Source organism: Colletotrichum phormii (assembly GCF_030913505.1).
Source record: "Colletotrichum phormii strain CBS 102054 chromosome Unknown BDP81scaffold_4, whole genome shotgun sequence".
Taxonomy (NCBI): domain Eukaryota; kingdom Fungi; phylum Ascomycota; class Sordariomycetes; order Glomerellales; family Glomerellaceae; genus Colletotrichum; species Colletotrichum phormii.
In genome coordinates, this window is record NW_026851446.1 from 1,173,538 (window position 1) to 1,196,707 (window position 23,170).

At 55.6% G+C, this 23,170-nt stretch overlaps 7 protein-coding genes across 7 annotated transcripts; 4 read left to right on the forward strand and 3 right to left on the reverse strand.

Annotated features, from left to right (window-relative positions):
* The first annotated feature begins 186 nt into the window (after positions 1-186).
* On the forward strand, positions 187-2,783 carry BDP81DRAFT_342435 (5-aminolevulinate synthase). Its single transcript, XM_060586041.1, has 2 exons — positions 187-911; positions 970-2,783. Exons 1-2 carry the CDS (start codon positions 542-544, stop codon positions 2,499-2,501), a joined length of 1,902 nt encoding a protein of 633 aa, XP_060448967.1. The 5' UTR covers positions 187-541; the 3' UTR covers positions 2,502-2,783.
* Positions 2,784-3,569: 786 nt separating this feature from the next.
* On the forward strand, positions 3,570-5,922 carry BDP81DRAFT_391074 (uncharacterized protein; the record flags this gene model as incomplete). The annotated part of the gene is made up of 4 exons (XM_060587503.1): positions 3,570-3,673; positions 3,751-4,788; positions 4,881-5,158; positions 5,237-5,922. The coding sequence occupies 4 exons, from the start codon at positions 3,570-3,572 to the stop codon at positions 5,920-5,922; spliced, it is 2,106 nt and encodes a 701-aa protein (XP_060448968.1).
* An 885-nt stretch (positions 5,923-6,807) lies between these two features.
* Positions 6,808-8,710, forward strand: BDP81DRAFT_312472 (Hydroxyethylthiazole kinase family-domain-containing protein; the record flags this gene model as incomplete). The annotated part of the gene is made up of 3 exons (XM_060583808.1): positions 6,808-7,093; positions 7,252-7,387; positions 7,510-8,710. 3 exons carry the CDS (start codon positions 6,808-6,810, stop codon positions 8,708-8,710), a joined length of 1,623 nt encoding a protein of 540 aa, XP_060448969.1.
* Positions 8,711-8,877: 167 nt separating this feature from the next.
* On the reverse strand, positions 8,878-9,589 carry BDP81DRAFT_391076 (isochorismatase; the record flags this gene model as incomplete). The annotated part of the gene is made up of 2 exons (XM_060587504.1): positions 8,878-9,448; positions 9,546-9,589. 2 exons carry the CDS (start codon positions 9,587-9,589, stop codon positions 8,878-8,880), a joined length of 615 nt encoding a protein of 204 aa, XP_060448970.1.
* Positions 9,590-10,282: 693 nt separating this feature from the next.
* On the reverse strand, positions 10,283-12,603 carry BDP81DRAFT_162367 (uncharacterized protein). Its single transcript, XM_060582052.1, has 2 exons — positions 12,177-12,603; positions 10,283-12,122 (listed from the first exon to the last, which is right to left on the reverse strand). Exons 1-2 carry the CDS (start codon positions 12,370-12,372, stop codon positions 10,441-10,443), a joined length of 1,878 nt encoding a protein of 625 aa, XP_060448971.1. The 5' UTR covers positions 12,373-12,603; the 3' UTR covers positions 10,283-10,440.
* Positions 12,604-14,973: 2,370 nt separating this feature from the next.
* On the reverse strand, positions 14,974-16,056 carry BDP81DRAFT_419893 (GDSL-like Lipase/Acylhydrolase). Its single transcript, XM_060589805.1, has 4 exons — positions 15,950-16,056; positions 15,801-15,897; positions 15,622-15,746; positions 14,974-15,566 (listed from the first exon to the last, which is right to left on the reverse strand). Exons 1-4 carry the CDS (start codon positions 15,953-15,955, stop codon positions 15,009-15,011), a joined length of 786 nt encoding a protein of 261 aa, XP_060448972.1. The 5' UTR covers positions 15,956-16,056; the 3' UTR covers positions 14,974-15,008.
* Positions 16,057-16,928: 872 nt separating this feature from the next.
* Positions 16,929-22,887, forward strand: BDP81DRAFT_162391 (BP28CT domain-containing protein). The gene is made up of 3 exons (XM_060582053.1): positions 16,929-17,354; positions 17,406-21,531; positions 21,583-22,887. Exons 1-3 carry the CDS (start codon positions 16,978-16,980, stop codon positions 22,486-22,488), a joined length of 5,409 nt encoding a protein of 1,802 aa, XP_060448973.1. The 5' UTR covers positions 16,929-16,977; the 3' UTR covers positions 22,489-22,887.
* Positions 22,888-23,170: the final 283 nt, after the last annotated feature.

The following is a 23,170-nucleotide window of genomic DNA, read 5'->3' on the forward strand; positions in this document are numbered from 1 at the left end:
TGGTGCAGCGGTGCTGGGGTTCAAACTTCAGCCAGATGGCGGGGCGGCCGGTCGGCACGAGGTACACTATACTTACCACCTAGACCGTAACCCTTCCACTGCGCCCTTGGGGATTTGGTGTCATGGCGACTCTTCACCGGAGACACTAAAATAAAGGACTTGTCCGGGAATCTGCTCGTTTTTCTCGCTCCCCCTTCCCATTTTCTCCTCATCTTGCTAAACCTCTCTCTCTCTTTCCCCCCTTCTTCTCCTATTTCTGCTCTTTACCAGCAGGAATACCGTCCCAATTGTCGATCACAAGAGTCGACCGCTTCTTTCTGCCCATTGACCTGTGTTCAGCCCCTCAGCGCTGATCACTTTTCGCTGGCAAACCCGCTGACCTCACTCACATCCACGTCGCGCGCGCTTTGAGTCGCCACACCGAAATCTACAAACCGCACAACAAATCCAGAGTAGCACCGTTCTGCTCCGAAACAAACCAAATCCCGACAACACGAAACCGACCCGTACGATTTACAACTGCCAGCCTTCGAAAAACACCATGGAGGCTGCCCTTCGTCAATCCAAGGCCATGTGCCCCTTCCTGAAGTCGGCCTCGCCTGCCAAACTGCGCGCGCTGTCCACCTCAGCTCGTCCCCACGCCATCCAGGCGGCGCCCCAGCAGACGGCCGTCTCTCCTTGCGGCGGAACCATGTCCAAGTTGCAGCTCCTCGCCCACCGCTGCCCCGTCATGGGCAAGGCTCTGACTGTTCAGTCTGCCCAGTACGGCCATGGACGCCCGGCTAAGATGGGAAGCTCTTCTGTTGCTGGTATTCGCGCCTTGAGCACCAACTCCAAGCCTGGCCGCGCCAACATCCACACCAGCCGCAGCAAGGATGCCCGGGCTGTTGATGCTCCCTTGCTCAACAAAGGTATGGAAACTACCATCGTGAGAGAGAAAAGAATCTCCTCGGCTGACCATTGACGTAGCCCAAGCCCCTCCCGGTATCCCCGCTGCTCGACAGAACTCTGCCTCCAATGTCGGCATGGGCAATTCGGACACCTCCAAGGCCAAATTCAACTACGAGGCCTACTACAACGCCGAGCTGGAGAAGAAGCACAAGGACAAGTCGTACCGCTACTTCAACAACATCAACCGTCTCGCCAAGGAATTCCCCCGTGCTCATATGGCTGGAAAGGAGGAGAAGGTGACTGTCTGGTGCGCCAACGACTACCTCGGAATGGGCCGCAATTCCAACGTCCTCAAGTCGATGCACGAGACCCTGGACGAGTACGGCGCCGGCGCTGGTGGCACGAGAAATATCTCTGGACACAACAAGCACGCTGTCGAGTTGGAGGGCACGATTGCCAAGCTGCATGCCAAGGAGGCCGCTCTCGTCTTCAGCTCATGCTATGTGGCGAACGACGCTACTCTGGCGACTCTGGGTAGCAAGATGCCCGAGTGTGTCATTCTGTCGGATAGTCTGAACCATGCGTCCATGATCCAGGGTATCCGTCATTCTGGAACCAAGAAGATTGTCTTCAAGCACAACGATGTTGCGGATCTCGAGGCCAAGTTGGCGTCGCTGCCGCTTCACGTTCCCAAGCTGATTGCGTTCGAGTCTGTTTACAGCATGTGTGGATCGATTGGACCCATTGAGGAGATTTGCGACTTGGCCGAGAAGTACGGCGCCATTACGTTCCTCGACGAAGTCCATGCCGTCGGCATGTACGGCCCGCACGGCGCGGGTGTTGCAGAGCACCTGGACTTTGAAGCGCATCAGCAGGGCCGTCCCAAGGGCAGCATCATGGATCGCATTGACATCATCACTGGTACCCTCGGAAAGGCATACGGATGCGTCGGTGGCTACATTGCCGGCAGCTCCAAGCTCGTCGACATGATCCGCTCCCTCGCCCCTGGTTTCATCTTCACCACGTCACTCCCACCCGCGACCATGGCCGGCGCAAAGACGGCCATTGAGTACCAGATGGAGTACGATGGCGACCGTCGCCTTCAGCAGCTCCACACCCGCGCGGTCAAGGAAGCCCTGAACGACCGCGACATCCCCGTCATCCCCAACCCCTCCCACATCATCCCCATCTTGGTTGGTAACGCTGAGCTCGCTAAGCAGGCATCGGACATGTTGCTCCAGGACTACCAGATCTACGTGCAGTCCATCAACTACCCCACGGTCCCCGTCGGGCAGGAGAGACTGCGCGTCACGCCCACCCCCGGGCACAAGAAGGAATACCGCGACCAGCTGGTCCAGGCGCTCGACGAGATCTGGACCAAGCTCGGCATCAAGCGCACCTCGGAGTGGGCTGCCGAGGGCGGCTTCATTGGCGTCGGGGAGGCTGAGGCCGCGCCCGAGGAGCCCCTGTGGACCGACAACCAGCTAGGCATCGAGCAGGCTGCGAAGGAGATCAAGGCCGCGGGAAACATTAGCAACGGCTTCGTCGAGGCCCTGCTGGAGCGTGAGTCCAAGGCGACGACTGGTCAGGCCGTGAGCTCTGCCATTTGATTTTTTTTCACGTTCTACTGGTCTGGGTTCTTTTTGAATCTAGCACCAACCAAGTTACGTTGATATCTGAAAAGAGGGGAGCTCATCGGACCTAAACCACGTTCTTTGGAGTGATCAACAAGTGTTTTGTGTGATTTTAACCCACGCCCCGTGGCCCCAATTGTTCTCTTTCGATTTGAGATTCCATGTTTTCGTCTATATGGCGGATTCTGATCTCAGTGTTGGTCGCAATAACCAATTATTTAACAATATGAATGTCATTTATTGACACATTTATTCATCACTTCCAAGTTTTCAGGTCTACACGTGATATTGTGATGCATGTTGATATTTGTTGCCATGTGTTGCAACCTCACTAGGGTCATCTGAAGTTCAACGGGCCCGGGATACTTCATGCATGGCTGACATTTTTCGGTATCGCAAAGTTATGCGAATGCGGTCTTCCCGCGATCGGCGAGGAAAGCGCAGCCCGATGTAAACCCGGCACCGCCTACGGTCACCTTGGACGGGTCTCCGCGGTGCCCGCCGAATAGCTGGGGAAATGAGATGGGATGGGATGGGATGGGATGCCGCGGTGTGAGGTGTAGGGCCTGTAGGCTCAACGCTTTATGTAAGGTAGTATGCGGTGTGTGCCACAGGGAGGCCACACCTTTCTACCGGATTCAGTGTGCCACCACCACAGAAGCGGACTTTTCAGGCGTGGCTTGCCCGTCCAGTCTTCTGACTCAGCAACTCCGACGGAGGCGGGCACGCAGAGTTGCTCCGTCTCCGTTCGAAAAAAGGCTATGCCATTGGTTGGGAGAGGGGGTCCTAAGTCCCCGTCACTGCCAACTGGGGGTGGGTGTCCCGTCCCACCTTGACTTACACGCAACTCAGGAGATCCGTCATGAAAGGCAGACAAGCTCAAATGAAGGATTACGACGCGAATTTCTGAAAATCCTGTAAAGAAAGAGTGTTTGTTTCATATCATATTCTACCTACCGTTTAGTTCAGCTGGTGCCTGATTGATTCCTCCTCACTACACCTTTTCGCCCTCTATGAGATCAAGTTGAGGAAAGACAGATCAGAATGGACATTGACCACAGAAATAAAGGCCCGCGAGCCTGTACGACCTGCGCCAAGGCCAAGGCGAGGTGTATCTCGGGGCCGGACGGAAGTAACAAGTGCGAACGGTATGTTGTTTCTCTCGTATTCGCATAGGCCTTATTTTTACATTTCACGAGAACGAGACTCTGACTGTATGAACTAGATGCCACAGGCTCCGCAAGCCGTGCGGCTCGCAGACCCCTGCGCCGCCCAGGGCGAAGAAGGAATCCAAGCCTACTAAAGTCTCTGAGCTGGAGAAGAGGCTGGATGAGTTGACGACGCATTTGAGCGCGGGTGCGACGACGCAGCAGCAGGGCAGCAGCAGCAGTGGTGGTGGTGGTGGTGGTGGTGGTGGTGGTGGTGTTGGCGGCAGGAACAGCAACAGCAGCACTACAGAAGTCGCGACCATCGTTGCCAACGGGACCGTCGTCGGGAGCGCAAATTCCCCTCTCCCGCCCAGCGGCAGCATCGCGCCGGCGTCGGCCAAGATCCCGATTAACTGCGACCACCTGTTCCCGCCGGAGGAGGTCGTTGGCGGGGGCGAAGGGGGGTGGTCTGATACGTCGCCTGCGCCGAGCGCGTCTACGGCGGATGATCACCATACTGTTGGGAGCAGCCAGGCCGATAACAACGGCGGCGCGGGGACGGGATCGACAACGACGAACGAGTCGCCTTGGCCGCTCAACAACGAGCAGAGTACAGTTCTCAAGTTGTTCATGGACGAAATGCAGGAGCTGTACCCCTTTGTGATTGTGCCGCCGCACATGGGTCCTACGCAGCTGGCGGCGGAGAGGCCTTTCCTGTGGAAGGGAATCATGATGACGGCGTGTCACTTGGACGCGACGAAGCAGGTTCTGTTGGGGGAGGAGCTGTTACAGGATATTGTGCAGGCTGCGTTTATGAAGCCGAAAAAGAGTCTGGATGTGTTACAGGGGTTGCAGCTCCTGATTGCGTGGTATCACTACAACATCAACAGCTACCAGCTTACGAATCTGTTGTTTCTGGCGAGGTCGATGTGTGTGAGTTTGGGGTTCAACGATAGTCCCATGCAGATGGGCGAGCGCGGCGGCAAGGGGAGCGGCATCTGTATCAGCTTTCAGAAGCCTGAGAATGAGGCGAGAAAGGTGCAGACGCAGGAGGAGATTTCGGCGCAGTTGGAGTTGATGCGGGCTTTTGCTGGGTGCTATTACCTCAACACGCTGTAAGTCAAAATCTGGGGGGGGGGGGGTTTCTTTTTTTCTTTTTCTCTTCGAACAACGGAGCGGGAGAGATGGAGGCTGACCATGAGAAAAGCGTCTTCACGACAAACAAGCGGCCAGACGCCTTCATGAACACGACGTACCTCGAGTCCTGCTGCCGACAGATCGAGGAGGCGGCAGAGTACCCCAGCGACGCGCTCCTGGTCCACCTCTTCAAGATCCAGCAGCTCGCGCAGACGATTTCCCTCACGCTCGGGACGGAGAGCACGAGCTTCCAGTCGCTGCAGTTGCCCTTGACTATGGTTGTTCAGTCGTTCCAGCAGCAGCTTGATATTTTCAAGACGTCGCTGCCGGTGCACCTCAAGGATAATGGTACGTTAGACCCCGCCTCTGAAACTATCGAAGGACATGCGTATTTTAGATAGAATATCTGACAAAAAACAAACTCAGTCGGCCTCCTCGCCCACATCAGCATAGCACAAGTCCTCCTCTACGAAATCGGCATCCCCGAAGCCCGGGGCCCGGCGTCCTTCATCTCGTTCACGGAACGCCTCGAACTCCTTTGGGGCTGCTGCAGCGCCGCAAAGACGTTTCTCGAGATGCGCTTCCCGCGGAACCACCTCAGCTTACAGCCGCGCTTCACCTGCCTCAGCTCCTCTGACTTTTTGTACGTCTTCATCGTGTGCCTAAAGCTCATGACGCTCGACCAGGTACCTGGGTGGGATTTACCTCTGGTGCAGAAGCACCTCGACCTCGGTGGGTTCGTCGAGAGCCAGGTCGCGCACTTGGAGGTTTTTGTGGCGCATCGGAGTGGGAAGTTTAGGAGGGCGGCTGCGAGGGGGGAAGAAGGGGCGGCGGCGGCGACGGACGTGCCGGGTCCGAAAGTGGTTGATCCGTTTTTGAGGTTGACGGAGATGTTGCGGTACTTCAAGAATATTGTGAAAGGCGAGCTGTGCGGGCTCAAGTCGCAGCCGGCGATCCAGGAGCCGATTCAGTTGCCTGCCAATTCGTCGGACGGCACGCAGGCCATGATTCGGGATCTGGATGCGTCGTTTTGGACGGGGGTGTTGGGGGAGGATGCTGGGACGTGGGATGTTGGGAGTATGTTTCCTGCCATGGACTGGACTGCTACTTGATATTCGCGGGCCGGGTGATGGAGACGGGAGACGATGTGTACCACCACCACCGGCGGAGGACCGACAGGGACTGACGCATATGAATGTGACGAATTATGACATGGAAAAGAGAGAGACAGGGTTCCATCCTCGCCCTCTTGAGGGGTTGTTGGTACAGTACCAAGGAAGAGAGGGATGCCGAGGAGGGGGGGGAACGAGTGCGGTTTGATATCGACGGACCATCTCTCACTACTGCCGATCTGAAAAAGGAGATACGGGAACGGATTACCCTCTACTTGGAGGCCAAGAATAGAGGACATTGTGTATTTTGGAGTTTTTCATAGGGGGTCTGGCTGGTTTACTCGGGTTTCATTCTTGTTGTAATATACTTGGGACGCATGGCAATTTCTGATATGAAATTTATCAAACACTGGTGAAAACACTGACATGATGAAGAGGTTCGCAAAAGATACCAACGATCAGTAATCACGATTGTGTCTTCTAGATGCGTTGAAGCGACTATCTCGGTTTCTCGATGCTGGCGAGTGCATTAATAAATCGATAGGAGCCACGAATGTGTTGCGACACTAATACAGATCCAGACGGCATCACGAGTGCCGATTCTTGTGCAATGAGCCAAATAGTTGATGTCATCACCGACAAACCCCACCATAACCCGCGCCCCGCAGCCATCGGCGCCATCGGGGAAGCGGCCGTTCCGTCCTCGGCCGCAAGTATCCGCATTTACACTACTGAAAAAACCGGCGCCGATCCAACAAACGCCAGTCATCCCACCTCCGGTCCAAATTCCCTCACCCGGCAATAATCTTCTCTCCCTCCTCTGTAACCTCCCCTCACCTGAGATAGAAGTAGTATAATTAGCTCCCCCCATCAACACTAGCCACGATGCCGAAACCAACAGTAGACTACTCCCTCTACCTCGTCACAGACTCCACCCCCGCCATCCTCGGCGACCGCGACCTGTCTTCCGTCGTCGCGGCCGCCGTCCGGGGCGGCGTCACCATCGTGCAGTACCGCGACAAGACGAGCGACACGGGCGAGCTCGTCGCCAACGCCAGGAAGCTGCACGCCGTCTGCCGCGCCGCGGGCGTGCCGCTGCTCATTAACGACCGGGTCGATGTTGCGCTTGCTGTTGGGTGTGAGGGCGTGCATATCGGGCAGGATGATATGGGTGAGCTATGAATGCTTCCTTTTCTTTTGACTTTTCAGATTTGTTACTTCGAAATTTTCCTTTCTTTTCTTGTAATGACTCATTTCGTTTTCTTCTGTATACGTCAATGTTGAGATGGCAGTATATTTCAAGAAAGGACAGGACTGACATCCAACCAGAACTCACTGCCGCAAGAAAAATCCTCGGCCCGGACGCCATCATCGGCGTCACGGCCAGCACCATCGAGGAGGCCCTCAAAGCCTGTGAAGATGGAGCAGACTACCTAGGCATCGGCACCGTCTTTGCCACATCAACGTACGTCCCTTTCACCACATGCCCCTCTCAGGTTCCCGTTTCTATCAAGCCAATATCATATACCTCGTCTGACCACTTACTTCAAAACTCCTTCTACTTTACCTACTAACACACCCCTCCAGCAAAGAAAACACAAAACACATCATCGGCACCGCAGGCCTCCGCACAATCCTCACCAAACTCGCCGCGGCAGGCCACCTCCCCCGCGTAAAGACAGTCTGCATCGGCGGCCTCAACCCCTCCAACATCCAGCGCGTCCTCTACCAGTCCGCCACCCCAGACTCGCCCTCTCCCGCAGCAGTAGCCCTCGACGGGATCGCCCTCGTCAGCGCCATCGTCGCCGCCCCGGACCCAGAATCCGCGTCCCGCAGCCTCCTCGAGCTCGTGAAAACAAGCCCGTCCTACCGAAGCATCACCTCCCTTTCCTCCTCCTCCGGCTCCGGTGCCTCCGCCGCCTCCGCCGACGTCGCCCAGCTCCTCGCCCAAATCCCCTCCGTAATCACCCGCGTAGCAACAACCTCCCCCCTCTCCCACAACATGACAAACCTAGTCGTCCAAAACTTTGCCGCAAACGTCGCCCTCGCCGTCGGCGCCTCCCCCATCATGGCAAACTACGGCGAAGAAGCGCCCGACCTCGCGCGCCTGGGCGGAAGCCTCGTCATCAACATGGGCACCGTCACGCCCGACGGTATCGCCAACTACCTCAAGGCGCTAGCGGCCTATAACGCAGCCCGAAGGCCCGTGGTGTTCGACCCCGTCGGCGCGGGCGCCACGTCGATTCGACGGAACGCCGTCAAGACGATTCTCGCGGGCGGGTATCTGGATCTCATCAAGGGGAACGAGGGGGAGATCGCGACTGTGTGGGGTGAGGGGGCCATGGAGCAGCAAAAGGGGGTTGATTCATCATCTACCCTTACCGCCGTACAAAAAGCCAGGCTTGTACGGGATCTCGCACGGAGGGAGAGGAACGTGGTGCTCATGACGGGGAAAACGGATTACCTCTCGGACGGAAACCGCACACTGGCCGTGGACAACGGACACGAGCTGCTGGGCCAGATCACGGGGACGGGGTGTGTTCTGGGCACGACTGTCTCGGCCATGTTGGCGGCGTGGGCGGACGAGGATAAGTTGCTTGCTGTGCTTGCGGGGCTGTTGCATTTTGAGATTGCGGCGGAGTGGGCCGCTGTGAGGAAGGATGTGCAAGGGCCGGGGACGTTTGTGCCTGCGTTTATTGATGAGCTTGCGAGGGTGAGGAGGGTTACTGTTGAGGGGGACTTGACGTGGTTGCAAGGGGCCAAGGTTGAGGTTGTTGATGTTGAGTGAGAGGGAAGTCCAGATATCAAATCCGGCTTGATCAATCTGGGACATGAAGATAGAAAAGCCTGTTTCTTAGAAACCAAACAAGACTCTTGAAATCTTTCGTAGATGTGTATATCTATAACCAACCACCCAATCTTTGCCAACCCAAACCAAATCCCCACCCGGAAATTCTAAATCTTGGGCGCCAAAGCCTGCAAAACCTCCCTCGTATCCCCCCCAGTCTCCTTCACCAACCCAACAATCCTCTTAAACTCGGGCCGCGCCGCATCCCCCATCATCTCATAAATCACACTCTCGCTCGTCGTAACAACAACCCCCTCCCCCCTCAACCGCGCCAACGCAATCGGCACCTCCTCCCGATTACAACTACTCACCCCGTCCGCCAACACATACACCCTATGCCCCTCGGCCAACAAATCCAGCGCCGTCTGCGTGACGCAGATATGCGACTCGATCCCCACAATCAGCACCTCGTGCCTGCCTTTCCCCTCAAACTGCGCAGCAATCTCGGGAACCCACATGCTGAACTTGGTCTTATCCACGGGCGGGCGAACGAGGTCTGATTCTCGGAGGAGGGGCGCGAGTTCCGCGACGGTGTCGCCTAGGCGCGCGCGGTTCTGTGTCGTGGTGAAGACTGGGATCTTGAGGGTTTCGGCGGCGCGGAGGAGTTTGGAGGTTGTTTTTACGACCTTGTCGAATTCGAAGATTGCGTTGCGGAACTTGTCTTGGAGGTCGCAGACGCTGTATATACCAACATCACATTTGTTAGCAGGCCATCGTATTGTAGCAAAATCTCGAAAGAATCTAGGGGTAGGTGAAAGGGCCGATTCAAACGCACAAAATGACCGGCCTTTGCAGGCGACGATTCGCGGGGTCGGACATGCTCGCGGTCGTGAGGAAGCGGGGTCGGAGTAGAAGCCGGGTCGGTCGAGGTTGGAATAATCGAGCAGAGGACAGGTGTATCTGAAGAGTTCTCGCAATCGACATGTCCCGGGGGAAGAATACAAGAATCAGATCATCAAGAGAATCTAAAGGGAAAAACTCAACTTCACCCAGGTCTCAGTCATTCCGTGACTCGGAGCTTAGAGACTCGGCACGTCACACTCGGCCTTGGAGCAGTGCGGGGAACCGGCACATCCAAGTGGGGTAATTTTAGTGCCGGACCGGGCCTCCTTGGGACACTGCAGACTTGCATTGAAGAATCAATGTACATGACCTCGCAGCGGTCTGCCCATGACGGGACCGCAACCAACAGCCCAACGCAAGGTACCTGCATTACAGCAATAGCAATCATCTCCTGGCTGGTTGGATAGCTGCAGAGTCGGCGTCACCTCTGATATATCACTTTCTAGGCTTTTGGCCCACAGAGGTGGACCAAAGAAGATCCTCAATGCAGCTAATGCTGTGGGCGTCCTAGTTGCCGATCCGGGTTTGACGTAGCTAGGTTTCTTAAAGAAATATTGGACACTCTGTGAACTCTTGGATTTTTGTTGTTTGATTTCCGCTGGGCGAACTTTTATAGCCACAGTGCTGTAAAGCCCATCTATTATGGGACACTACATGGCTACATACTAGTCGGCCTTGCTCGCGTTGTTTTGAAGCCTGCCATCTCACCTCTTCATGTTGGAGGGAGTCGTCTTGTTAAAGCAAAGAAAAAGAAGATTACTGCTCTGGCCATGTTCGGCCATCTTCGCGTCCAGTGCCACCGGGGCTTTGCGTTCTCTCCCCTCCAATCACTCCGCCGTCGCCGTGGGCTTTGCCTTGCCAGCTGGGTTCATCCAGGAGAAAGCCGAGGCACCACCAATGGGGTTTGCCGACCGCGGCAAAGCTGGACCCGCATTCTTCGCCTCGCGCGAGGCCTTGACCTCCGTTGTGCTGTTGACCGTGGTGCTGCTGACTGACCTCTTGGGTTCCCAGCGGACGTTTGTCGGCGGGTTTCCCTCTGCCGCTACACTAACCTGGCTCTTTCGTCGATGCTCTCCGCTGGTTCTGGACGCTGGCGGCGGCTCGTAGGCAGCTCCAGTTCGGGCAGACGATGATGAACCCGATTTCAGGGGCTTCAACACCTTCATATTCCGGCTTCCACGCCCGGCGGGCTGATATCCGCTTAGCGGGCCATTGGCGTCCCGTTGCCCGTTCTCGGCGCCATTTGCTGAAGTGCCCTGGCGCCACGAACCCCAGATGCCGCCCGCAGACTCGCGCCGGTTGCCCTCTCCGCTGACCGTGCTGTTGTGCTCTTTTGCCCCTGATTCGGACCCGCTGGTGGTATCCTTGCCAGGCCGTTCACTCTCCCCGCCACTTTCAGACAGGTTGCTTGCTCCAATCGACTTGTTAGGTACAGAGTGGTTGTCCATGGGCGAGAGGGGCCCCTGCGACTCGGCATCTTCATGCTGCATGCTGGACAGGCTGCTTTCCAATGCACTTTGCGTCATGGAGGCCTGAGGCCGTGGGTCTCCAGACACAAAAGGCGCCGCGTTAGCGTTGAGGCGAGGCTTTTCGGGAATGTAATTGATTGTGCTAATGTGCTTGAAAGCGCCCTCGTCCTCTGGGCGCACAAAGGGAACAGACAGCTTCTCGCGCTCGCTGCCATAGAGACACATGCGGTTCTGGGAGAGGAGAATATCGGCCTGATGAGCTCTGAGGGTGTCGCTGCCAATGAAAATCTGAATGCCCCTTTTCGGCTCGGCGCCTTCATACTGCTCCATGCCAGACACTTCAAAAGTTGCGAGGAGGCAGGGCATTGAATGCCCAGGACTCGATGACCGGCTGCTGCGTTCGGAAACAGTGGCTTCAACGAGGTATACCGGAAGTCGAACTTTGTAGGTGCCATCCATGTCTTGTTGAATCTCATCCAACAGATCGAGATCCTTGAGGACAGAATAGTCCACGACGGATTTCTGGGAGCCCGTACAAAGATCAGCGTACAAGACTGTATCGTGGGCGAAGCTAGTTGTAAGCCAACATCGGATGATGGTCGGTACAGAACCCAGGAAGAAGAGGCCTGGCGGAGGCTCCGGCATATCTATCGGAGAGTCGTCTTCATGACTGCTGACCATAAAGTTGGTGTCCAGCCCCAAGCTGCTCGCTCTGCCCGATGCCACAGAATGAAACGAGTGAACAGAGTGGCCGGCAGAGCTATGGCGTCCATCCGACTTGTGGGACAATGATCGCTCCATCATCAACCCGCTAGACGGTCGGGGAGGGCCAAATTCCCCAGAGTGTCGATTACTCTGGCTAGACCAATCTGCTGCGCCCCGCAAGGCACTCTCATCGAATCGTACGCTGTTGGCTCGAGAGGCAGCACCCCGACGGGTAGGCTCCTCCTCGGCAGGTCCTAGGTGAAGGGAGCTCAGCAAATGCTGGCCTTGCTCGTCGAAATCATCAAACATGTCGTTGGGTGAGACGTGAGTCGGCCCTGGGAAGTGGAACGTTAGCAAAACGCAGTGACGCCTGTAGATAATCTAATTACCTTGCTGAGGGGTTCCGGCAAGGACGCCAGGAAAAGGATGCTGTTGCCACACGGACTTGACGCTCGCATCTTGTTCCTGGCGCCTTTCGAGCCTTATTAGTCTTTCGCCCTGATTACTCTGAACCAGTTGGATTTGCTTCAAATCCATCTGGATGTTGAAGAGATCGTCGCGGGTGATGGGGAACCGATGATCCATTCCCGGAAGCAGTTGTGTGGAACCCAGTATATTGCTCGGACCAAATGGAATCAGAGGACGTTCGGGATGTAGGTTCGCAAAGTGTATGAGCGAAGGACGACGGCAAGCGAGTGTATTGAGATCAGAGGGTGATCGAGTTAGAGCGCCAGTGGGGGTATCGACAAAGCCTTTGGAAGAAGGTATCGTTCGGGTATGTTGCTCACGCCCATGAGATTATTGTCGAGTCCAGGCGCGTTCGAATGACGGGTCGAGGAAGGTTATGGGCTCTTCCGACCTCGATCCCTACGATATCAGTTCACGAGGTCCTCCTCCCCCGCCACATCGCACGGTGAGACCAAGTAGGTCGTCAACGGCAGCAGCAGCAGGCACAAGTTTGACGTCTTTTCGGCTCGCAGTAGTTTTCTTCTTCCAGAGTCCAGTCGAGTTATTCGACTGCGGCAGCTAGTATTCGGTGGTGATAGTATGCTGGTTTTGCACGATGGTCTACAGAGGCGGCTCTGCCCCAAGGACGATGGCTTTGGAAGGTTGCGTGTTTGGTCGAATATTCTCGACACCAAAATTGAGTCAAATGACGACTTTGGAGACACGTATGTTGGTCGTAGATCGTGTATATATGGGACGTGGGTGCGAGGGACTCGTGGTGCGATCGTAGAAGGATATGATGTCGTCACGGGAGAAGCGCTAGAGACGATGCCGAATGGTAGCTGCTTCGGTTCGATAGATCAGGATGGAGCGTGTCGGCTGTTCCGATATGGAGGTATATGTTGAGGTAGGAAGGGTTTTGGAGGCAAGATACCGAGTGTTTCGTAGAGAAAGATGAAGGAAAAAGGGTGTTCGATAGAACGGGGGGTTAAGACAAACGAAGCCCGCCAGGTTAATTTGGACCGGCACGTTGAATTAGTGAAGCGGGCAGGACACGAGCAGAGACGGACGGGCTTGGATGGAGGTGAAGTGAACGGGCAGCAACGGGAGTGGACCAGCCAACGAGAGAGGTGTGGTCCCGGGGGTTTGGCGCATGGGTGAGAGAGTAAGGTAGGTAGGTATCGTAAAGGTTCTCCCAACGTATCGCTGCCAGGAAGCTGCAGTGCTGCACAATTCAGGTGGGTAAGTTGGGGGGGGGGGGGGGGGGGATGGGAGCACTGAAAGAGGGAGGGTCCGGCTGATGATTTGTGGATTGAGGGACGCTGGACCCAGCCTCGGACAATCTGGTGTACTTGAGAGGTACATGAGTGGGCTGTCCACCTACCTAGGTAAGGTAGGTGGCCGCCGATTACTTTCGGTACGTAACAGTAAGGTGGTTCTCGATACAGAGCCAAGCGGGTGACACAATAGTTTGTCGCTCAACACGAAGTACCTTGGCTCTACGGATATTTCTACTATTCCTACTACTCCTATTTTTACTATCATTACTTCTTACATCCAATATCTTTAATCTAGAATACGCTGAGAAAACTATGGGATAGAAATAAGAAGAAGAATAGCGGTACTAGGAATAATAGAGATAGAGCTAGGTAGGTAGGTCCCTTATGAGGTGGGAACTTGGGAGTGCAGTTCGGCGCAGCGCGCCTCGGTGCCTGCAAAGTCTCACGTCGTCGCCCTCCCGCCCATTCACCCGCTGGAACTCGGAACGGGGTAACGGGGTGTGACGCCGTAGGAGACGCTGATTGGGGCCCGGCAAGCTCACCATCCCAACCCCCATGCCAGGGAACGTGCTGAAGACTTCCAGCGTCCAGTCATTCCAGCATTTCACCCGGCCTCTCACTCTGGGTAAGGTGCGTAGTAGGTACGGATAGTGAAAAGTGACTTTCGCTGTTTCCTCACTCCTGCACATCTTCAAACTCTAAAGCACCCGAGATGCCAGTGCAGAAACGACCAAAACCTGCCTGGGCTGCCAAACTGCCAGGATGGTGTCACCTCCTCCGCACTCCAGCTTGCTTGCCCTGCCCCTACCTTGTCTTTGTTCTCTTCTGTGCAAGGAAACCTCACCGAGGTCAATGGTGTTTTTGGGATGCGGGCATTAAATCCGCGGAAGGCAGAGCTGTAGATCTTCAAGTGATCACGTAACTGAAGTCAAATTTAGAAACTCTCCCACCTTACCCTCCTTACATTACCTAGGGAGAGTAGACAGGTAATAGAATCCAGTCGTATAAGGCAGGGTAGATAGCCTACGCGGTTGAACATCTGTCATTGATCCTCCGACGTATATGCGTCGCCGAACAGCCCGCAGCGTCTGCGTCGCGGATTCCTACCGAGGCAAGCAGAGGCTTTGATTTATCACGTCCTGGGCGATTCCTGGCGATGTCTCAGAAGGCGGGATTTCTCCCTGTGGCTCGGCACGAAGCGAACGCGCAGAGATAGGTCAGGCTACGAGTAGGATGAGTAGAGACATACATACGCACATGTACGCCACCGTCATCACATGCTTAGGCTGCTATTTCGGAAGCATCATCTTTGGGGTGCTGGGTACTCGGGCAGTTTCTTGAAATGATTTACTTGATTTGAAATGCCACTGCAGTGCTCCTGCAGAATAACATGCAGCATCGCATGGACCGCTCTATTAGCTTCCTTCGTCCACGTCAAAGTCACCTACCTCACCAATGCCTCGCCTCGCCTCGCCTCGCCTCGCCTCACCTCACCTACGCCGGAGGGTTGAGATCCCGCCAATCTGGAAAAACATAGTCCGTACGATCGTCGTCAGGCAAACCCACATACTCTTGCCCAATATGAGGCAGCACCGTCTCGTAGAAAACCCTATACGCCTCGCCGCTCAAGTGAAGGCCGTCCGGCAGTAGGTCCGCGAGCCCGCCCTGCTCGCCGAGCTCCGGCGTGCCGAGCAAGGGCCCTCCGGTCTTGAAGTGGGGCGTCTTGGCGACGGCGTGGTCCATGAGAGCCTGCCATAAGTCGATCGAGACCACGCCGGGGACTTCGGCGGCGACGTCGCGAGTCGCTTGGGTGTATCCTGCGCTGATCCTGGCGGTCCGCGTCGGCTTTGGGTGGCCCCAGGCCAGGTCTAGCTTGGTGATGCGGATCTCGTCGATGGGCGGCGGGGTGACGAGGAGGATCTTGGGGTTGTGGGCTGTGATGTTGGGGTGTGTGACGATCTTGATGAGGTTCTGTTTGTAGTCTTCTAGGGACACATGCTGGGTTGTCGTATGCATGGGCTGAATTGCATCATTGGCACCAAGAAGGACCAACTAGGGAGAGCTAGTTTCAGCATTCGAAGCCCGTCGGCATGGAGTTTGTACTGACCAGATACTTCAGCTGTGGTCCTGAAGGTGAAGGAGGGGGAAACATCTCAGGGAGGTATTTCAGAGCATTCGCCGAATTCCAGCCGGAAAACCCACGGTTGACTACGTCGTAACGGCGGTTCGCATCTTAGACGCCGCGTGTAAGTGTCTGATACCGAACCCTGGTTCCGGTGAACTCACGACATTGAAGCTCGGCCTGGAAGCAGAAGCCTTCAAAAGTCACTACGGACCCTTGAAACAAGGAATCTCCAAAGAGCACGACTTGAGGGTATGGTTTCTTGCAATGATTGTTAGTAATGTGTAGTGTCTCTTTCGCTATTGTCACTTACAGCCATGTTGTTTGGTGTTTACTAGGCAATACTATATCGCTACAATAGGGGAAATCGCAACGAAGTTCATGGTGTTGAGTGGCTTGCCCGGCTTATATGTGACTCCGTGACCTCGCTGCAGGGAGCCCGAAACACTCCTCCCCTCAATCTTGCAAACACCACCACGGAGCCACTTGCACGGCAAAGTATCCCGCCTAGCCGAAAGCACGATATCCTCACTGGTTAGGCTGTGTTAAGGTGCCTGCACTCTACGGTTGTCGGCCTATCAATTGCACGAGATGGCCGTACCACTAACACCGAGCTCTGGGAGAGGAGTTGGGTTCCACTCTTTAGACTAACAGCAATGGCAGCGACAGACTGCTCCTGGGTACCCAGCGATCCATGGTCCGTGGCAGGCGTCCAGCAAAAATAAGAGAGTAGAGGGGTACTCAATCCATCATTCAAATCATTCGTCTTCCCCATCACATCACTTTCAAAGAAGAGGCGCATCAGAGGAGGCATGGAGCAACGCCCAAAGGAGGGCACGCGGTTGTCAGAAAAAATGGCACACTACGGCCAAAATCTACTTCTTCCACCTAATCAGTAAATCTTTCCTACATTTAATGATATCTCTATACTTCTCAAAAGTAAATCAAAGATTAATAAATATTTAAGTTATTCATAGTATCTTTTCGTAGATTTAATTAACTGGAAAAAACTGCCCTTTATGCTGTGCTAATGCGAAAAGCTGCTTGTATACGTGCCACTCTTTCTGACAACCGCGTGCTTAGGTAGCGTGGGTAGGTAACAAAAGTTGACCAGGTGGACTGGCGGGGCTCGGCGCCCATCAATGAGACCCACCGTCTTATCTATAAAGCCAACGATTCGCTCAATGGCTTATCAGCAAGAAAAAGTCGGCGGAACTAATCCCCGTCAGAAAAAAAAATCCAGAACTCCAGGAAAATGTAAGAGAAAACATCCCCAGTCTCGTTGCTCTCCCCCGCCATTGAGTATTCGATCACTGCGGAATGCCGCAAACTCTCTAGACAATGGCGTCCTCTCTTGCTGCGCAATTGGCGCAGATCGCCGCCAACTCAAAGGCATCTCTGGATGTTCGGGCGCAAAAAGCTGCCCACTCCAAGTCACTCCTCTTCGAGCCGAGAGTGGCCGCGACACAGAGCTACCAGGCGCTCTACACGATATGTTTGGACGGCTTCGAGGAACTGTGCGAGCTCGATGGCCGTTTCAAGCCGTTTGGCTTAACGCTGTTCAGCGAGCAGAGCATGAGCGAAGACCGCACCCAGATGACTGCCGCTGAGAATGCTGAGTTGGACAAGAAGGTCGAGTCCTTCCTGCGCCTCGTTGGAAGCAGACTGAGGCTTATGCCTTCGCTTCGTGCCCTCGAATGGCTTGTGCGAAGATTCAGGTATGTCAAGTCCTTATGCTCGCCGAGATACCCAGTCTAATGCTGCCACAGAATCCACGAGAACAACACCAAGTCTCTCATCACGACCTTCCTCCCGTACCACTCGATTCCCGCCTTCGTTACCTTGCTCTCGATCCTGCCGTCCAAGATCCCCTACGAGTACCGATTCTTGAGCCCCTACATCAAGTCCCTCACTTCGCCTCCGCGATCTGTCTTGGTCCACGAAGCGATCCACAAGGCCGGCTTCCTCAACACCCTCTCCGAGTACACCCTCGAGGCCTGCAGGAACCAGCAGCAATACCCGACCTTGATCTCTTTCTGGGGTGGAATCATGACGGAAGCCGTAAACGGTCTCCTCGAGAACATGCGCTCGGGTCGCCAGGCTGTTCAGCAGGACAACAACGAATCGTTCCTGCACCGCGTTGGCCCCACCCTCGCCGAGGCAATGACCATGAAGAAGGTCCCCAACATGCAGATCGCTTCGTACATGGCTGTCACTATCGTTGCGGCCAAGGGAAGCTTTGACGACGCGACTCTATCGGCTTTCATGGAGCAGATTGTCCACGGCTGGACCAGCGAAACTGTGCGCCCTGGCCTGGTTTGCTTGTGCATCCTCGCGCAGTACCGGTCCGCGAAGCAGCTTTCTGGCAAGGTCACCAAGGCCTTGTTGAAGGTGCAGAACCTTGGAGAGATCCTCGTTGAGCTGGGCCAGGAAAGGAGGGTTGACAAGCTCACCAACGGATTATGCATCGCCTTTATCGAAAGACTCTGCAAGAAGGGTGATGCTCGGGGACTGCCAATTATTCGGGTAATCTTGATGAGCAAGATCCTGAAGGGGAAGCAAATCGCCGTCATCTTCAAATCACTGGTCCTCGCTGCCCACAGACTTGACGACGAGGTTGACAAGGATGGTGAAATCCGAAAGGAGCTTGGCTCGACACTAATTGACCTGTCGCGCTTCTCTGGAGAAACTAGCGAGATTATCCGGACGGTTCTCGAGGAGGTCGATTTCGATGTGGAGGAGCTGGAGATGAAACTCGACGTTTCCATTCGCCAGAGAAAGGCCCTGCCCGGAAGCCAGGAAGATGCCGAGATGGACGGATCCCAGCGCGCAGCGCCGACAAAGGAGAACCTGAGAGAGACTATCCAGGAGCTCTCGAGCCAGACCCGTGCGTTGCCGTCGTGCCTCTCTACGAGCACTGGCGACGTTTACGACGAGTTCAGTAGACTCTTCCTCCGGGTCGTGTCTCAGCAGTCCGAAGACCCGACTCTTCTGGCCGATTTCGACCAGCTGCCGTCTTTGAGTCGACGAACGGCAGTTAGCAACCACACCTACATTACCTTCTTCGTTCGCATCTGGTCCGGTCCTTACCCAACTCTGGCTCGCGCCGCCGCTGTCGACACTGTCAGGAGACGTTTGAGCGACGGCGATGGCAACGATCTCGACTTCCAGGCCCTCATCCCCTACTGCCTCGTTGCCCTTGTGGACTCCTCAAAGAAGGTTCGCCGTGCTGCGGCCGAGCTTCTCATCCAAATAGGCCACTTTTTCCCTCACCAGTCCAAGGCCGCCAAGGCTTCTGTCTGGGGCGGCAAGAATCTTTACGACGACAGCGACAAGGTGCAGTGGCTGGATGCCGATACCGTTTCTCGCCTTCTTCACGGTGTCATTCTCCCGGCTCTGGAGGAGTGTATCATGCATGAGGACCACATTCGCGCCGTCCTCCACTCGACACTCGACAGCAGCGCCAAGGGCGAGAGCAGCGAAGGAAAGAAGGCACTGAGCTCTTCGGGCAGAGCGTCGATCCTCTCGTTCCTTGCTAGCCACGTCGTCGCAACGCCGCTCATTAGGGTCAAGTCCAACCTGCTCTCAATTCTCAACCGCATCAGGGGAGTATCATCCACCTCTAGAACAAAGGTCCTGCTCCCGGCTTTCCAATGGTGGGCGTCGCTGTCTGCCGAGGAAGCGGACCGTCTCGCCGAGGCCGAGGAAGTCGATCAGTCATTGTTGCATACTACATTTGCCGAGATTGTCGTGCCGAACGACAACGAAGGCCTCGAGTGCCTCCTCTCTATTATGAAGGATTCCGCCTCCGCCAAGCGACCGGAGCTGGTCAGATCCATCTCGGCCCGCATCCGTGCGATATGGGGCTCTATGAAGGCCGACACCAAGTTTGATGTGGCTCAGACGATGCTGGAGCTCTCTCAGGCACGACAGGCATCCCAGGATGAGGAGGACATCATCGCTGACGAGGCGGCTGATTTCCTGAGAAACGTTGAGCTCACGACAGAGATCTTGGCTTACTCCCTCGAGTCTATCCAGACCGGCACGAAGCTCATCACCGAGCCCCCTGCCAACAAGCGACGCAGGACCAGCTCCTCTGAGGCCAAGCGGGAAGTTAGCGCTCAAGCCAGTGCTGAGCTTAGCGCAACCCTGAGATCCGTCACCTTCGTCCTCCAGCTCGTTGACGGCTCGCAGCCGGCTACTCACCCCGAGTTGCTGGATAGCCTCTTTGGCACGCTCTCCGAGCTTCAACACTTCCGCACTGTTATTGGATCGGAGCTTGGATACCTGCAAAATCTGGTGCTTACAAGTCTGATTGCTATGGTCCCTGCCTACAGAGACAACAAGAACCTGAAGATCGACAGCTCAGGAGGCCACGGCGATTTGCTTGTCAACTGCATTCAGAAGTCTTCCAGCCCCATTGTGCAAAACTCGGCTCTCCTCCTGATCGCCAGCCTTGCCACTGCCGCGCCTGATCTTGTGCTCCATAGCGTGATGCCCATCTTCACTTTCATGGGTGCCTCGGTCCTACGCCAGAACGATGATCACTCTGCTCACGTCGTCAACCAGACCATCAAGGAGGTCGTACCGCCCCTGATGGCGTCGCTCAAGAAGGGCAAGAGAAACCCCATTGCGGGTGCCACGGAGCTGCTACAGAGCTTCGTCACTGCCTACGAGCATATCCCTGCACACCGCAAGCAGGGCCTATTTGTCGCTCTCATCAACACCCTCGGTCCCGACGAGTTCTTGTACGCCCTTCTGGCTATGCTTGTCGATAGATACGGTCCCAACGACAGCCTCATGGCCTTTGCCTCTGAGCTCCTCGGCGTTTACAGTGCCGAGGTGCAGCTTCAGACCTTGGCTAAGCTCCTGGACTTGATCAGTGACATCTTCAAGCCCAAGCCAGGTCTGTCGGCCACCCTTTTGGGAGTTGGCGAAGACTTGTCAGAGAAGAAGCCCGAGGCCATTGCTATCCAGCAATTGACCGTATTCCCCGCTCTCCTCTCCAGCCGAAAGCTGCGAAAAGAGATCACCATACTCACCGAGCGAGACGACATGGATTCTTCAAAGATTCGGGACTTGTATGCGATCCTTCTCAGAGACGTCCTGGCTCTTGCGGAGACCGTCAAGCAGCAGAAGGCTCTGCACGAGTGCTGCGGCAATGCTCTGGCCAACCTCCTCAACCTCCTCTCCATCGGCGAGTTCATCAAGTCGGTCGAGAACCTCCTGGACCGCACCGAGATCGACCTCCGCCGCAAGGTCCTCCGTGCTCTCGAAGTTCGCGTGGACCAGGAAGGTGTCGCGGATGTTGCCTCCCGGACGGCACTTCTTGCCTTCCTGCCGCAGCTCACCGCCGCAATCCGGGATACGGACGACCTCAAGTACAAGCACACTGCAGTTTCATGCATCGACAAGATCGCGGAGAAGTACGGCAAGAAGGACGTCGAGGCTGTCGCGGGTGCCGCCGCGACCATTGCTGGACCCCACTGCCTCGGCCAGCCCGATGTTCGCCTCCGTGTCATGGCATTGCTCTGCCTTGCCTCTTTGGTTGATGTTCTTCAAGACGGTATCCTGCCTATTGTCAACATTGCCATTTCCCAGGCAATTCTCTACATTGAGCAGAGCGTGGAGAACGACGAGGCCGCCACCGAACTGCACAATGCCGCGTTTGCATTCATCACTGCGCTCGCGCAGCACTTGCCTTACATGATCTCGGAGAAGCACCTGGACAACATCTTGCTTGCTTCCAACAAGTCAGCCGAAGCCAACCTGGATGACGAAGCCGACGATGAGCGCACCAACTGTCTCAGATTCCTTGCCAGGAAGGTCGAGGCCAAGACGATGTTGGCCAGCCTGCAGAAGAATTGGATCCCGGCAGCCGAGGCTGGTTTCGATGTAAGTTGTCCGCCGAGAGAAATTTGCAAAGCTATACTAACAGGCAAACAGGCCACCGACGAATGGGTCGACATCTTTGGTGTTGTGGTTGACAGCCAGCCCAAGACCATTGTCACAAAGAACGTCACTGCCTTGTCCGCAATCCTGCTCAACTCCTTGGACCTTCGGAGACGGGAACAGATCAAGGGCAAGCTCACAAACGCGACAGCTCCGCGTGTGGCCAAGATCGAGACCTCCATCAACGACGTCACGCTCAAGATGATTTACAAGCTCAACGACGCGGCCTTCAGGCCCATCTTCACCCAGATCGTCGAGTGGCCCACGCAGCTGCCCAAGCAAGACGTCGCAGGACGTGCTCTGCGTCGCTACAGCGTCTACGGGTTCCTCCAGGTCTTCTTCGAGGGCCTCAAGTCCATCGTCACCAACTACGTTACCTACATCGTGGACGACGCCGTCGACATCATCAACGGCACCGACTTGAAGATGCCCGAGCAGAAGGCGCTCTGGCAGCGCGTGCTGTCCACGCTGGCGAGGTGCTTCGAGCACGACCAGGACGACTTCTGGCAGGCGCCCGCCCACTTTAGCAAGGTCGCTCCCGTCTTGACGGCGCAGTTCCTCCACGCCTCCTCATCCGTCGACCTGACCGCCGAGCTCATTCCCGCAGTGGTCGAGCTAGCCTCCGCGGCGGATTCGCAGGAGCATCAAAAGGAGCTCAACACGGCCATCCTGCGCCACCTCCGCTCCGAGCAGGCGCCCGTCCGTCTGACGGCCGTCAGGTGCCAGCAGCAGCTTGCCGAGAAGCTCGGCGAGGAGTGGCTGTCGGCTCTGCCCGAGATGCTCCCTTACATCAGCGAGCTCCAGGACGACGATGACGAGACGGTCGAGCGGGAGACGCACCAGTGGATCGTCAAGATCGAGGGAGTCCTTGGCGAAAGCTTGGACTCTATGTTGCAGTAGAGAAAGTTTAAAACCAAAAAATGGAGAGAGAGAGAGCTACGGGAGCCGTGTGGGATAGCTGCGGACGGAAATTCGGACAACCCAACCCCGTGTACCTTCATTCGATGCATGCATGCGAACACACAAAAGTGAAATTTTAGGGACGTCATTTGGACAATCAAAGAAAGCGGGAACGCCACGCCGGGGCCGCCGGACGGGCAAAAGTGGAGACAGAGGACGTCACTTGTTCCGTCGGCGCCGTGTGTACTAAGGTCTAAGGGTAGTAGTCTCTCAGCTTGGTGACGTGAGAAAAGATGTAATTGAGTTAGACAAGAATCAACCTTAATTCTACTGTCCAAAAAAACCCCTCCTCCCCTTGAATTCTGTAGATCAATCACTCTGCTTGCCTAGCGAACGAAATAAGCGCATTGACTCAACTGATCTCAAGACTTTTTTTTCTGGATGTCAAGGCACCTGGTCCCGCCCGTCCCGTATTACCTTACCTTAGGAGTTTAGTACACGCTCTTTGGCAAGTCTCCGATACACCGAGCGCCCTCGACACTCCGGGCTATTATCGTGCCCACCTTTCTCAATCTCAACACCGCCCAAACGCCTAACGTTGAGCCATCGGATTTAACCCACCGCCGTAGAACGGCCGTAGAAACGGGTTCGGAGGACTAGGGGAGTCAGAGTCAGAGAAAAG